The sequence below is a fragment of the Neophocaena asiaeorientalis genome, unplaced genomic scaffold (genome assembly GCF_003031525.2).
Source record: "Neophocaena asiaeorientalis asiaeorientalis breed wild unplaced genomic scaffold, Neophocaena_asiaeorientalis_V1.1 scaffold280, whole genome shotgun sequence".
NCBI lineage: Eukaryota > Metazoa > Chordata > Mammalia > Artiodactyla > Phocoenidae > Neophocaena > Neophocaena asiaeorientalis.
In genome coordinates, this window is record NW_020185321.1 from 6,437,306 (window position 1) to 6,452,430 (window position 15,125).

At 38.4% G+C, this 15,125-nt stretch overlaps 1 protein-coding gene across 3 annotated transcripts; it reads left to right on the top strand.

Annotated features, from left to right (window-relative positions):
- The first annotated feature begins 451 nt into the window (after positions 1-451).
- On the top strand, positions 452-15,121 carry ZNF527 (zinc finger protein 527). 3 transcript variants are annotated; one of them, XM_024733865.1, is made up of 6 exons: positions 452-520; positions 2,159-2,280; positions 3,293-3,367; positions 4,710-4,826; positions 5,466-5,561; positions 12,752-15,121. In XM_024733865.1, exons 4-6 carry the CDS (start codon positions 4,763-4,765, stop codon positions 14,323-14,325), a joined length of 1,734 nt encoding a protein of 577 aa, XP_024589633.1. In that variant the 5' UTR covers positions 452-520; positions 2,159-2,280; positions 3,293-3,367; positions 4,710-4,762; the 3' UTR covers positions 14,326-15,121. The 3 variants fall into 3 exon arrangements, with proteins under 3 accessions (XP_024589633.1, XP_024589631.1, XP_024589632.1); XM_024733863.1 differs by having other exon boundaries at positions 472-520; positions 4,710-4,836; positions 12,752-14,958; XM_024733864.1 differs by having other exon boundaries at positions 472-520; positions 2,159-2,226; positions 4,710-4,836; positions 12,752-14,958.
- The last annotated feature ends 4 nt before the right edge of the window (positions 15,122-15,125 follow it).

Genomic DNA, 15,125 nt, shown 5'->3' on the forward strand with positions numbered 1-15,125 from the left:
AAATACAGAAGCTCACTACACCGACAGAACCCGTCGCCCCGTAGTGAGCAAGCACAAAAGTGTGCAGCGACAGTCACACACACAAACTGCCCCACCTGAGCATTCAATAACAGTCACAGACGTGCACAGCTTCACCACTCCCTCACACACAGTAGCCCAGAGTCATCTGAGTGCCCAAGATCGCCCAGGGTCGCACACAGCGTTCCGGGTACCCGCACCTGCGGCCTCGGTCACCTGTAGCGCAGGCGCGATGTCGAGGCGTGTCTCGGGGCCCTCTGGGAAATGTTGTTCTTTCCGCAAAGAGGCCGAGGCGCAAAGCGTTCTGGGGCTCGTGGTCCGCGTGGTCGGAAGGAAAAGCTGAGTCGTTAGTGCAGGTTCCTGCAGCTGGAGTTTACCCAGCGGAGCTCGGTGTCCCGCGCGCCTCAGTCCCCGCCCCGCTCCGCCCCGCAGGGGATTCTGGGAGGCGACGTCGCCGGTCTCGGGTCGCTGGGCGTGTTTCCAGAGCCAGCGGCGCTGGGAGGTGAGTAGGGCCTGGCTGAGCGCGAGAGCCAGAGGGCAGGGCCGGGCTTGGGGTGGACCGGCAGGGAACGGGGTGGGAACCAGGAGGGCGCCGCCGAGGAGACTGTGTGACAGGCTGCGGGTGTGACAGGGTGTGATCTTCTGTGTCACCGTGTATGTAATTGTGCGCGACTGTGACCGTCTGTCTCCGGTATAAAACTCCGAGTCTATGTGTGTTTGTGCGTGACTGTCTCCGCAGGTGTAACTGTGTTATTATGTATGGGTTTGTGAGAGATTGCGGGTGTGACTTTGTGTGTGTGACTGTGTTTGACCCCTTGTCCCTGTGGATATAACTGCGTTTGAATGTGTGTGACAGAAGGTGTCATTACGTGCCCATGACCATCTATATCTGCAGGTATAATTTTGTGTAATTGTGGCAGGATGTGTGACTTTGTGTGGTATGTCCCTATGCATGAGATTGTGTGTGACTGTCTCTCTGTTGGAGTAACTGTGTATCGTCATCTCTATCTTTGTGTTAATACCACTGTGTATGTATGCGACATTACAGTCGCAATTATGTGACCATATATATGTGTGTGATTGGGTGAGAATTTGTATGTGTATGTCAGACCTAGTGTGTGATTGTGAGACACAGAAAGATTAAAATTACTCACCCATTCACACAGTTACTAAATGACAGAATCAGGACTTAAGCCCAGGCAATTTGGCTCCAGAGGCCTTGCTTTTAATTGCTAAACTCTCTTGATCTTTCCCACGCTGTGAGGGTGAAAAATGGGGGCCCTGAGTTCTGAGGGTGTTGGAGAGTATTGTCTGTGGTCTTGGACTAGGACCCTTCTGGACATAGAACTTAACCTGGGTATCTCTGTTTGGTCCCCTTGTGAGTAACAGAACCCAATCTAAAGACACTGTGGTGAAACCATCCTCATATTGGCTGCATTTGGGGGAGGAAAGCCCAACCTGAAAGGCCAGTCTTCCTCTCCTTAGGCCATGGAGTTTGAGATTTTAGGTTTGTCCTTGTCAAAACTCTTCCATGTCTGGTGCTGAGAGAGGCTGATCCCTGGCTCTTTTTCTCACATACCAAGTGAACTAAGTGTTTGGTTCTGACTTCATGTAATAAAGAAAAATGCTCTCATTTCCTTTTCAACTGTGTGTGTAAAATCTAAGTGGCAATAAGGGTGGCACTTCTCTATGCCAGGAGTTGGCTCAAGCAATCTTGACAGTGAGGAAAGGTTCTGACAGTTGGGTTGATTTGCCCAAGGTCACATAGCCAATGAGGAAAGGAATGGAGAGTCAGTGTGTGTCTGGGGGTCTATATAAAGCACAAGTCTTTCACAGCACCTTTCAGTGACTGATGGTTCATCTCAAACTTGAAAAGTATTATTCAAATGATACACAGCGATTTGAAATAGCAATTTAAAAGCTATTTTTTTAATGCAGGTGCTACTTAGAGCTCCCGGGTGCTGAGAAGACTTCACTGATTCTCCTCTTGGGTTGCAAAGGCTTTTATAAACAAATTCAAGCTGCATTACATTAAGGAAATAATTTTCTTACAGATTGAGTTGATTAGTGCAGAGTAGCCCAGAATTAGGGGGTTGTATATCTTAAATTCTAAGTCAAACACAACTATCTTTGTTTTCAGAGTGAAGAAATGTTGGCGCTGAGAAGACAAGGAACTTGTTTCAGGCTGTGCAGTTTCTTGTTGGTTTGGTATTGAAATTTGTCAATGTTTGCCTCAGGCTGAATTTCTGTGGAGTAATAGAGGTAACACCTGCCACCTCCGAATATGCTTCTCTGAAAAACATATAGCATTGATTTCTCAGGTTATGCTGAATATTTCCCATACAAACATTGTGGTCTCTTGAAAGAGGACCAGTTTTTGAGCCACACTGCAGTTTGACTCATGACTTTGAGTTAGCTGTTTAAGCTTTTTGAACCTCAATTTCACTTGGTGGTAAAATGGGGATAATAATACCTACCTTTGCAGTTTTGTGAAGATTAAATAAGATAATGACATACACAACATGTGTAACATTGCTATTTATATTAAAGGAGCCACAGTAAGATTTATTTATTTGTTTATCAAATATGTTTTTAGCACTTACAGTGGTTCTGGCATTATTCTAGCACTAGAGATATACCAGTGAACCCAACAAATCCTGGCTGTCTTAAATCTTATACTGTTGTTTGGGAAGATAACAGTTAACAGGAAAAAAAAAATAACATGTCCAATGATGTTAAATGCTAAGAAGAAAAATAAATCAAGATAAGGAAAAATAATAACTGGGAAGGAGATTCCTTTTAGGTAGAATAGGGAGGTCCCTCCAATGTTGTTAACAATTGAGCACAGATATGAAGAGAGGGAATGGGCCGTGTCCAGGCAGAAGGAAAAGCCAAGGCCACAGCCTTGAAAAAGGAGTGTAGACAATGTTTGAGGAACTATAAGGAAATCTGTATGCCTGGAGTAGGGTGAATAAGGGGGAGAAGAGTGGGAAATGAGGTCTAAGGGGCAGCCAGGGCTAGATCATAAATTGTCTTATTGGTGATAGGATGGACTTTAGATTTTGTTGAGTTCAGGCTGTGTGTCCTTAATATCAGTCAGGAGTTCAGGGGTTAAGTTCAGCTTTGGCCTTTTTTCTCAGATCTTGGAACAGGGTAGGGCTGGCCCATGTAAAGAAACTAGAGACCATAAAGGGGCAAAAAACTCTGTGAGTCTCAGATCAGCAACATAGGGCTGCTCTGCCATTTTTTTTCTTGTTTAACTCTCCCTTCTCAGGACTTTGTTCTCCAAAAGAGAAAATTGAAGAAGGAAGGAAGAATGGCTGTTGGACTATGTAAATCCATGTCCCAGGTAAGTTGATGTTTTCACTTTGTTTCCAGAAATTCCACATCATTTTTCAGGACTTTGGGACCTCAGAGAGAGTCACAAGTAGCCCAGTGAGCGCACTCTTCACTTCTCTCTCTCCACTATTTGTTCATATAATCCTTCTACAAAACATTTAGTTGCTATTTTTACTCAGTGTTGTGCTTAAATGTATGGTGGAACAGAACTTTTCCTCTTTAGATGAATCACGATTTGTTGTGTTGGAGATGAATGCAAGTGAAATAAAGGATGGAGTGTGATTATCAAATAGGGAGGTCAAGGATGGCTTTTCTGAGAAAGTGACAGTTGAGCAAAAAAAAACCTGAGTGAAAGTAGGGAGTAAGCTTTGTGGAGATCTGGGAAGAGCTTTAAAAAAGTAGAAGGAATAGCAAGTACAAAGTTACTGTGTTGGGAGCATGTTTGATGTGTTCCAGGGATGGCAATAAGCCAGTATCCTCAGACAGAAATGTGTACTGTGAGATTAGAGCAGTAGCTGGGGACCAAATTATGCAGGCCCTTAAAAGTCATGACCAGAACTTTGATTTTTGTTCTAAAGGTGAAGGAGAACCATTGGGGTATTTGTGATGTGATTTGATTTATGTTTTAAAAGGAAAACAAATAGCAGAGAAGTAACAGTGGAAGGAGGGAGGCCAGTCAGGAGACTGCTGCAATAATCCAGGTGGGAGGTGATAGCTGCCTGGACCATGGTGGTGGCATTGGAGCTGGTGAGGTTCTGGGTGTATATTGGAGATATAAAATATGGGATTTGATCAGGGATTGGTTGTGGAGTATGAGAGGAAGAAAGAAATCATGAATGACTACAAAGATTTTTGACCTGGGCAATTGTGTAAATGGTCATGCCATTTACTGAGATGGGAAGACAGGGTGGGATGAGATAAGAATCAAGAATTGAGTTCTAGATATATTAAATTCAAAAGACCTTTTGGATATCCAAGTAAAGTATTGATTATATATCTAGAGTTCAGGACTGGAGATGTGAATTTGAGAGTCATTAGTGTATTTAAAGCCATGGGACAGGATGAGATTATCTTGAGGGTAGGGTTGTGGCGAATGTAGATAGTAAAGAGGTCCAAGGACTGAGCTTAAGGCATTCAATATAAGAGGCTGACAAGAAGAGGAGGAATCAGCAAAAGAGACTAAGAAGGACTGATGTAGAAGGAAAACCAGGAGAGTGTGGGTCCCATGAGTCAATAGTAGAAAGCATTTCAAGGAGATGATCAACTGAGTTAAATTCTTCTGAGAGAGACTGAGGAAGATGCTAGGACCATATGGGAGTACTTGGCAAACAGCATTTTTTAAAAAATTTCAGGGTTTGGTGACCTTCAGGGATGTGGCTCTAAATTTTTCCCAAGAGGAGTGGGAATGGCTGGACTCATCTCAGAAGGATTTGTACAGAGATGTCATGTTGGAGAACTACAGGAACTTGGTATGGCTTGGTAAGGATATGTATCCCCCATAATTCAAATCTTCCCTATGAGATGTTTATGCTTCCTCCATTGGGAATATCTAGGGCATCTTAAATGCTTAGCTGGATTTCTACTTCGTGTTCCCAGGAAATTATTCAAAGTATCCATAGAGTTATAAATGAGTATAGCTCCCTTTGCTCTAGAAAGATGGTTTGGGATAGCAGCATTAGTATGGCGTGGATATTTTTTTAATTGCAGATTATGGGGTCCCACTATAGACCTACAGATTCTGGGAATAGGCCTAATAGTCTGGGTTTTAATGAGCTCTCCAAGTGGTTCTGATACCCATTAAAATTTGAGAACCACTGTGGCTTCTGATTCGGTAGGTCTGGTTGGGGCAGCCTGAGAATTTGCATTTCTAATAAGTTCCTAGGTGATGGTTCTTCTGCTCTAGTACTTTGAGAACTGCTGCTATGAAAGAAGCTTTGTCTGTCTCATTCTCCATTCAAACATCTTTCCATTCTCTGGCCCTTCCTCTAATGTGCTTTCTTGCCTAATGACCAAGAGATTGAGTCTGAGTCTGGAACAGCAATAGCAAGTTGATTTGTTTATCTATCTGTCTGTCTTGATGGCTCTCATTTTTATTCTCCTGTAAACAGGACTTTCCATTTCTAAGCCCAACATGATCTCCTTATTGGAGCAAGGGAAGGATCCTTGCATGGTGGAGAGAGAGATGTCAGATGGTCAATATGCAGGTGAGTGACGGGGAACAGAGAGGGCTGTTGTAAGGTGACAGCACAAGTGGTCATAAGAAGACTGCCCTGCATTTGAGGAGGCTGTCCTGGGCTTCAGGGGGTCATTTCCTCTCTATTTATATCAAGTTATATTCTCAATAATATTTCTACCTCTACCCTGAATCTTGTTCCTTTTAAGTTCTTCTTTCCCCTTTATGGATAGAGTTATATACATTTCTAGATTTCTTTTTAGAGTTTTTATTTTTATCAAAGTTATTATCAAAGTTATGCATGCACATTGGTTGAAGAGACAAGTTGTTTTATAAGGCTTATTCCTTTAAAAAAGGAGGGCTCTTGCCCGCTTCCCAGTTTCCCTCTCCCTAGAGGGATCCACTTTCTTTACTTTCGCAGCTTCTTTTGGTGTCTCCTTCACGTCTCTAATAAATATGTTTATGTTGCTGTTTCTTGATTGTTTTTTTCAGGTTTAGTCCTCATCCAGTATCTTCACTAAGAAAATAAGAATTTAGTACTTTCTTATCCTGAATCCAACATGTGTGTGAGCATGCATGCGCACACACACAATTTCTGTCTTCCTATCTCACTGATACCATAATTTTTAAAGTTTTATTTATTTTTTAATTGAAGTGTAGTTGATTTACCACGTTGTGCCAATCTCTGCTGTACAGTAAAGTGACTCAGTTATACACATATGGACATTCTTTTTTTTAATATTCTTTTCCATTATGGTTTATCACAGGATATTGAATATAGTTCCCTGTGCTGTAAGTAGGACCTTGTTGTTTATCCATCCTATATGTAATAGTTTACATCTGCTAATCCCACACTCCCAGTTCTTCCCTCCCCCACCCCCTCCCTCTTGGCAACCACAAGTCTGTTCTCTATGTCTATGAGTCTGTTTCTGTTTTGTAGATAGGTTCGTTTGTGCCACATTTTTAGATTCCATATATAAGTGATATAATATGGTATTTGTCTTTCTCTTTTTGACTTATTATGGTAATCTCTTAGTTGCATCCATGTTGCTGCAAATAGCATTATTTCATTCTTTTTATGACTGCATAGTATTCCATTGTGTGTGTGTGTGTGTGTGTGTGTGTGTGTGTGTACCACATCTTCTTTATCCTTTCATCTGTAGATGGACATTTAGGTTGTTTCCATGTCTTGGCTATTGTGAATAGTGCTTCTATGAATATAAGGGTGCATTTATCTTTTTGAATTATAGTTTTGTCCAGGTATATGCCCAGGAATGGGATTGCTGGATCATATGGTAATTCTATTTTTAGTTTTCTGAGGAACCTCCATACTGTTTTCCATAGTGGCTGCACCAACTTACATTCCCACCAGCAGTGTAGGAAGGTTCCCTTTTCTCCACACCTTCTCCAGCATTTGTTATTTGTAGACTTTTTAATCATGGCCATTCTGACTGTTGTGAGGTGGTACCTCATTGTAGTTTTGATTTGCATTTCTCTAATAATTAGTGATGTTGAGCATCTTTTCATGGGCCTGCTTGCCATCTGTATGTCTTCTTTGGAGAAATGTCTATTAAGGTCTTCTGCCCATTTTTCGATTGAGTTGTTTGTTTTTCTGTTGTTGAATTGCACGAGCTGTTTGTATATTTTGGAGATTAAGCCCTTGTCGCATCGTTTGCAAACATTTTCTCCCATTCCATAGGTTGTCTTTTGGGTCTTTTTAATGGTTTCCTTGGCTGTGCAAAAGCTTGTAAGTTTGATTAGGTCCCATACCAATATCTTAATTTTTATTGAAACACTGTTCAGTGTTTACATTATTATGGCTATTAAGTGCTAGTCGTAGCTGTACTGTGCATATACCAAGGTTACTTTTTCTGTACTTTTTCTTTTTCTTAGCATTAATAATTATCTGGGGTTTTGTCTGTTTTTTCCCTTAGTTTTCTATGTACATATTCCTAACTCAATTCTTAACTCCCGATCAATTGTTTAAATCTCTTAAGACACTCAGACACATTAGGTTATCTATTGATTTTACCTTCTTGGAGAAATCTCTCCAGAGTCTTCAGATATGCTTCACTCTAGACAAATGGCTCATTACATTTGCTTGCATTCTATTTGGGTTTATCTAACGTTTTCTCATGATTAGATTGAGGTGGTGCATTTTTGAAAAGAGTGCCACAGAAATAATGTTGTATCCTTCTCAGTGAGTGCATCATACCAAAGGATTGATAATATTGATATATCTTATTATCAGTGATGTTAATTTTCATCACTTGGTGAAGGTGGTATCTGCCTGGTTTCTCCATTGTAAAGTTAGTATTTTTCTATTTATAATTAATAAATATTTGGGGAAGATACTTGATACTATTCAGTTTCTTCTGAAACTTTTGCCCACTTATTTTAGCATCCACGGCCCTGTTGTATCTTGTCTGCAACAGTTACCACTGTTGTGGTATTGACCTAATGTTGACATTTTTATTTCCTTCTTTTATTTACACATATTAACTAGGATTGTTCTGTCTGGAAGAGCTGTTTCACCTCTCCCATTTGTTTATATATTAGAATATTTCTTCATATTTATGGAATGATGGGTTTTTTTTTCCTATGAGTTAAAACTACTGTATCATTATTTTGTTGCTCAAAGTGTTCCAGCTTTGACCATTTAGATCTTCTTCAAGTTGGTTCCTATGACCTTTTAACATGCCCCACTTCGTGGTTCCAGGTGTTCCAGGTTCATCTTGTTTTCCTTTCCCCAGCCTTGAATCAACCACTTCTCCAAGGAGCCCTGGTTCCTTTTATTGGGAAATGATGTTTAGAACCAAGGTCTGGGTACTAGGTGTACTTATTGCTACTGGAAGTGATTTCTTCTAGGCCCTCACAGCAGACTGAGCTGGAAAATATATGTATGTATACCAACACACACTTTTAGACAAACACACTTTTATATTTATTTCTGTCTTTATTTTTTTTAATACATTAAATTATTCATTTATATTGATACCTTGATTTTAGTCCTACCCTCCACAGCGTTTATCATAGCCTTTCTCCTTTACTTATTTGTAATTTCTTCTTCTGACAGAAGCAATGTATTTAATTATTTCCTCCATTTAAGTGTACACACAAAGTAGTTTCAGAATTTCTAACCTATTCCTCTGTGAGAAATAAATTTACTAAGTAGATTACATTATTTGTGTTTAGGTACAAATGTACTTTTTTAGTCTTAAGTATTCAGTCAAAAACTATTTTCCAGAGTTACTTAGGTTAGTTCTTCTAGGTTCATTTGTTTCTGTTGATTCCTACTACATCCTGGTTGATTTTACTTTTTTTTTTTGTATCTGAAAGATTACTATGCTCCTAAGAATCAGACCTTTACAAGAATGTATCCTCAGAAAAGTGTTGCTCCCTCCTCATCCTTACTGTCTTGTTTCTGTTCCCTACTTCTTCCTGCCCCTTTCTTACCCACCCCTTGTAGATCACCAGTCTTTATTTTCAGGTTGGTCCTTTTTATGTTTCTTTTACACAAATGAGCAGATATACCTGTAGTTGCATTTGCTCTTTTCACTTAGCTATAACGACATGATTTGAACTGCGAGGGTCCACTTATATGTGAATTTTTTCAATAAAGACTTACTACACGATCCGAGGTAGGTTGAATCCATTGATGCTGAACTGCAGATTCGGAGGGCTGACTGTAAAGTTATACCCATAGCCCCTGTATTGTTCGGGGGTCAGCTGTACAGGAAATCACTCCATATGAGTTCATGGAGAGCTTCCTCATTTTTCTGACAGCTGCAGAATACTCCATTCTGTGGATGTTATGGTAATTTATTGAATACTCTATAATGTGTGAACATTTAGGATGTTTGCAGTAGTTTACAATTACAGACAATGCTGCAATAAATAACCTTGTAAATATGTATGTTCCTGTTGTTGAGGCTTTATTTTCAGGGTTGTTTTGTAGATGTAGGATTGCTAAGTAAGTGCATATTTAGGAATTGACAAATTCCTCCCCAAAAATGTTGTACCTGTCTGCTTTTTATATTAGTTTCTTATGGCTGCTGTAACAAATTACCACAAATGTAGTGGCTGAAAACAACACAAAAATATTATCATACAGCTCTGGAGCCAGGTCAGAAGTTCAAAATGGGTCTCACAGGGCTAAAATCAAGATGTTGGCAGCCTGCCTTCCTTCTGAAGGCCCTCGGGGAGAATCTGTTTCTTGCCTTTTTATGCTTTCTTTAGGGCCTTTATCATCTGTTTATTTTCAACTTTGTAAAATCACCTTGTTTTAAACGTGAGCTTTATATGCAGTATAGAATTGAGTTTTGCTTTGTGAACCAGTCTGGATATCATTTCAATTTAATAGGTGAAAGTCCAACCATGTTTTTAATATGTTTGGGCTTAATTCTGTACATTGTTTTGTGTTATATTTTCTGATTTTTACAGTTTTTAAAAAAGACTGTAGCTTGTCTGTTTTCCTAGGCTTTTTTTGGGTCGTGTAATACTATAGTTTTTATAATAATTAGAAAGATTCTTCTTTTGTTCTAGTGCCTTCACGGTTATAGGGCTCTGTTTCTTTAGACAGTATTTATTCCTTCTATTACTTGATTGGTCAGCTTTAAAAACTAGCCTTTGATTTTTTCACCTGTTACAGATGTGTCAATAAGTAACCTTATTATACTCCCCACCTTGTTTTCCCAAATTTTGTTACTTGTATGCTTTTTACATTGTCCAGGCATATTATATTTACATGCTCTTGTGTCACATTTATCCCAACCTTTCCTTTTGTCTTAATTCTGTAGTTATATATATTTAGTGTTTTCCACTAGGTCATTTTGCTGAAATTTCTCTGGATTGGCTGAAATCTGTTCTCTAGCAGTTTCCTCAAAAAGAGTTCATGCAAACAACGTCCCCCTAAGCTCTACCTTGTTCATAATTGGCCATTCTTTTCTTAAGTTGCTTATAGCATAGTATTGGTGTTGAATGTTGTTACAAAGAAGTTTGATGCCAGCTTGATATTTTCCCTTTATGTATAAGTGTCTTTATATTTTGTTCTGATCTCCTAGATGGGTACAGGTTAGGGTACGGCTGCGGGTTAGGGTTAGGGTACGGGTTAGGGTATGGTTTATGGTTAGGGTACGGGTTATGGTCAGGGTACCGGTTAGGGTCAGGGTATGGGTTAGGGCTAGGGTACGCTTTAGGGAGAGGGTATTTATTAAACCTCTCCCACTCTCCAGATATCACTTAGCACGTAAAGGTATATTATTCGGGGTCCAGCCATGGAGAAGACTTTAGACACTAGGATAAGAGAAAGAACACATACATTATAAATAAATCACATTAGGATTTTGTTTCAAACCTGTACATTAAAACAGTAGTGCTTAGGAAATCTAATGGAGGCAGAAGCAGTAAAGGGTAGTTTTATGGGAATAACATCACAGATTTTCTGTAGAATACACAGATTTTGACTGGTTAGAAAGTCAAGGAGGGATGCTTTTGTTCTGAAGACGTAAACCCTCTTCTAAATTGAGCTGTTATTGGAAGTTAGAAATTTTTTGTTGCTGTTGTATTGCTTTGTGTTTTCATGATTATTCTGCTTGCATCTCCCTTGTTAAACCTTTGATTTGGGGAAGAGTGCCACCCAAGGAAATGATTTTACAGAATTCTCAAAAACAAAAGGAAATGGTTCTCACCTAAATATTAAGCAATAATCTCTATACTGGTGTACTAACAGAATTATGATTCAGGGATAATAATTCTATGAAATGTAATTAAACACACAATATATTTTTTCTTTTAAATTTCCATTGTTACTTTTTTAAAGTACAATTGTAATTCAAATTCTTTGTAACAAGTGGAATTTTAAAAGATTAAAGGAAAAGATAATATTTTACCACTTGCCATTCTTTCCCACTCCCTGAAACGACCAGCATAAATGTGTAGCTTTCTTATTTTATCCAGGTGTTCTATACATCTGGAACATCATGTTTCTCACTGTATAAAAACAGATTTAGCTCTCACAATTTTTTTTTTTTTTTTTTTGGCGGTACGCAGGCCTCTCACTGTTGTGGCCTCTCCCGTTGCAGAGCACAGGCTCCGGACGCACAGGCTCAGCAGCCATGGCTCACGGGCCTAACCTTTCATTTTAAAGTCATTTTATCAGGACATGTTTTAGTCTTGACCATTTTGGGTCACTTTTTCCTGGTAGATATGTTCTCTATCAGGATGGAGAGTCAAGTTTTTATTTCTGGAAATATCTTTTTCTTTTTTTACTGATGAAGTTAAAAATATAGGAAAGTATAGAGAATAATATAATAATACAGTAAAGGATTTCCTATTGATAAACAATTTTTGTATTTCTGAATTGCATACTTCATCATGTGTATTATTTATTTAATATACTGCTTGATTCAATTTTTAATATTTAAGAATTTTGCCTGTTATCCATGAGATTGATCTGATATAAAAACAGTGAAATAGATCAGTGGAACAGTGAAGAATGTACAAAAATACACCCATGTATATATGAGAATTTAGTATTAGATAAAAGTAGTTTTTCAAATTAGTGGTGTAAAAAGATTTTCTTAAAAGTTATAGATAATATTTGTATAATATTGGGTTTTGGAAAGTCTTTCTTAAAATGACATAAAGGCCAGGCTCTATAATGAAAAAATTGGAAGATTTGAGTTCATACAAATTTTTAAAAAATTTTATCAGAAGCATTATAAATCAAGATGACATATGACAATAAAATTATAAATGAAGATGACATGTGATTTGAGGGAGAAAAATGCTCAAAAGCCTTAATGTCTTAAATTTATAATGACTTCTATAAATCACTTAAAAGAAATGCCAGTGTAATTAAAATATACGCAAAGTACCTGAATAAGGAATTCACCAAAGAAGAAACCACAAAATATATAAAAGGTACATAAATATATATGAAAATGCTCAATTTTATAATCATAGAATTGCAAATTAAAACAATAATGAGGTACTCTTTACTTGTAAGGGCAAATAGTTTTAGAATGATGTTAGCCAGTGTGAATGGGTTCGAAGACATATTTCATGTTGCTGACAGGAATGTAAATTGATAAAAAAAAAGTCATAACCATGACTTTCTCCCCTCTTTCCTCCAAGTAAATTCTTTAATTTCTTCTATAACAGTTTTCTTTCTCCTTGGAAGGGTAAAAAGGAGACATTTGCTTTCTTGATATTTTTCAGAATGGGACTCTTTGTATGAAATCAAGGCATTATCTCCAAAATGGTACATTGATGAAGAGGAAATATCCCAGGGGATGATAATGGAAAGACTTACAAGTTATGGCCTTGAATCCTCCAGCTTCAGAGAAGCCTGGAAATATGAGGGTGAATTTGAGCAGCATCAGGGAAATCAGGAGAGTCATTTCAGGCAAGTGACAACTCTTAAGGAAATCTCTGCCATGAAAAGAGACAATGAATATAATAATTCTGAGATAAATGTTCTCTTGAACTCAGTACTTTTAACACAACAGAGAGTTCCCACAGTAGAACAAGTACATAAATTTGATATTTATGATAAAATGTTCCCCCCAAATTCAGTTCTAACTGAACATAAAAGACTACATGCTGAGAAGGAATCTTTGATAGGTAATGAATGTGAAGAATTCAACCAGAATACATACCTTAGTAAAGATGCAGAAATTCCTCCTGGGGAGAAACATTACGAAAGTAATGATTTTTCAGATCTCTTAAGTTTCCACTCATTACTTACTCAACATCACACAACTCATCTTGGAAAATTATCCCATGGATACGTTGAATGTGGTGCTGCTTTTAGCTGTTATTCGTTCTTTACTCAACCTCAGAGAATTCACAGTAGAGAGAAACCATATGCATGCAATGACTGTGGAAAAGCCTTTAGCCATGACTTCTTTCTCAGTGAGCATCAGAGAGCTCATACTGGGGAGAAACCATATGAATGTAAGGAATGTAACAAAGCTTTCAGACAGAGTGCACACCTTGCTCAACATCAGAGAATCCACACTGGAGAGAAACCCTTTGCATGCAATGAATGTGGGAAGGCCTTTAGCCGTTATGCCTTCCTTGTGGAACATCAGAGAATTCACACAGGAGAGAAACCATATGAATGTAAGGAATGTAACAAAGCCTTCAGACAGAGTGCACACCTTAATCAACATCAGAGAATTCACACTGGAGAGAAACCCTATGAATGTAATCAATGTGGAAAAGCCTTCAGCAGACGCATAGCCCTTACTCTGCACCAAAGAATTCATACAGGAGAGAAACCCTTTAAATGTAATGAATGTGGAAAGACCTTTGGCTATCGCTCACACCTTAATCAACATCAGAGAATTCACACTGGTGAAAAGCCGTATGAGTGCATCAAATGTGGGAAGTTTTTTAGGACTGACTCACAGCTTAATCGACATCATAGAATTCATACTGGAGAGAGACCTTTTGAATGCAGTAAATGTGGGAAAGCCTTCAGTGATGCTTTAGTTCTAATTCATCATAAGAGAAGTCATGCAGGAGAGAAACCCTATGAGTGTAACAAATGTGGGAAGGCCTTCAGTTGTGGCTCATACCTTAATCAACATCAGAGAATTCATACTGGAGAGAAACCTTATGAATGTAATGAATGTGGGAAGGCTTTCCATCAGATCTTGTCCCTTAGGCTACACCAGAGAATTCATGCTGGAGAAAAACCCTATAACTGTAATGAATGTGGGAACAATTTTAGCTGTGCTTCAGCTCTTCGACGACATCAGAAAATTCATAATAGAGAAGCTCTCTGATTATGTATAACAAGTATAAGAAAGAAAACATTTAGTCACCATTCAGTCCTTATTAAATAAATATCAGTGAATTCTTCAGTTAGTAATTCTATGAATGTAGTACCTATGGAGAAGCCTTCAGTTCATGAGCATCCCTTATTTGAAATAGCCTGAGTAGTAGACATCTGTTACTTTTGAATCTGTTCTGTACCCTATTTGAGACTTATCTCACCCTTAATGCATATCATTCTGATGAAATTGTTTAATCAGAAAGAACAGTAGATTGGTCATAGGCAGGCCAATTATTTTCTTCAACCTCATGATGGATAAGGGATTTACAAATGGCCCTGTCTAGACCAGTAGAGTCCTAGGGGGTCATTGTTATGGGTAGTAAGAAAAGATTTTTTTTTTCCCCACCCCAGAATTGCAAGTTTCAAGGATTTAGTAAGGTTAAAAACTCACCAGTAGCCTTTTTGCCACCACATGAAGAAAGCCTTCCCAGGATAAATCTAACACAAAGGAAAACTGAGGTCAGAGACAGAAATCTGAGGCTGCTGTTTGATCTTCTGTATCCAATCATGTCTGAAGTCTACACCATCTTTTACTTTTTCATTTTTGTGATCCAATAAATTTTCTTTTTTCTGCTTATGTTAATTTGACTTGGGTTTTTGCCTCTTGGAATCAGAGTCCTGACTCATACACCCCATGTTTGCTACACATGTGAGAAAGCCTTAATCTTTTATATGGCATAATTGTTTATCCTGAGGATAAGCCTCATAACAAGTATATGAAAGTTAAATACACAGCCTTCATAAAGCTGA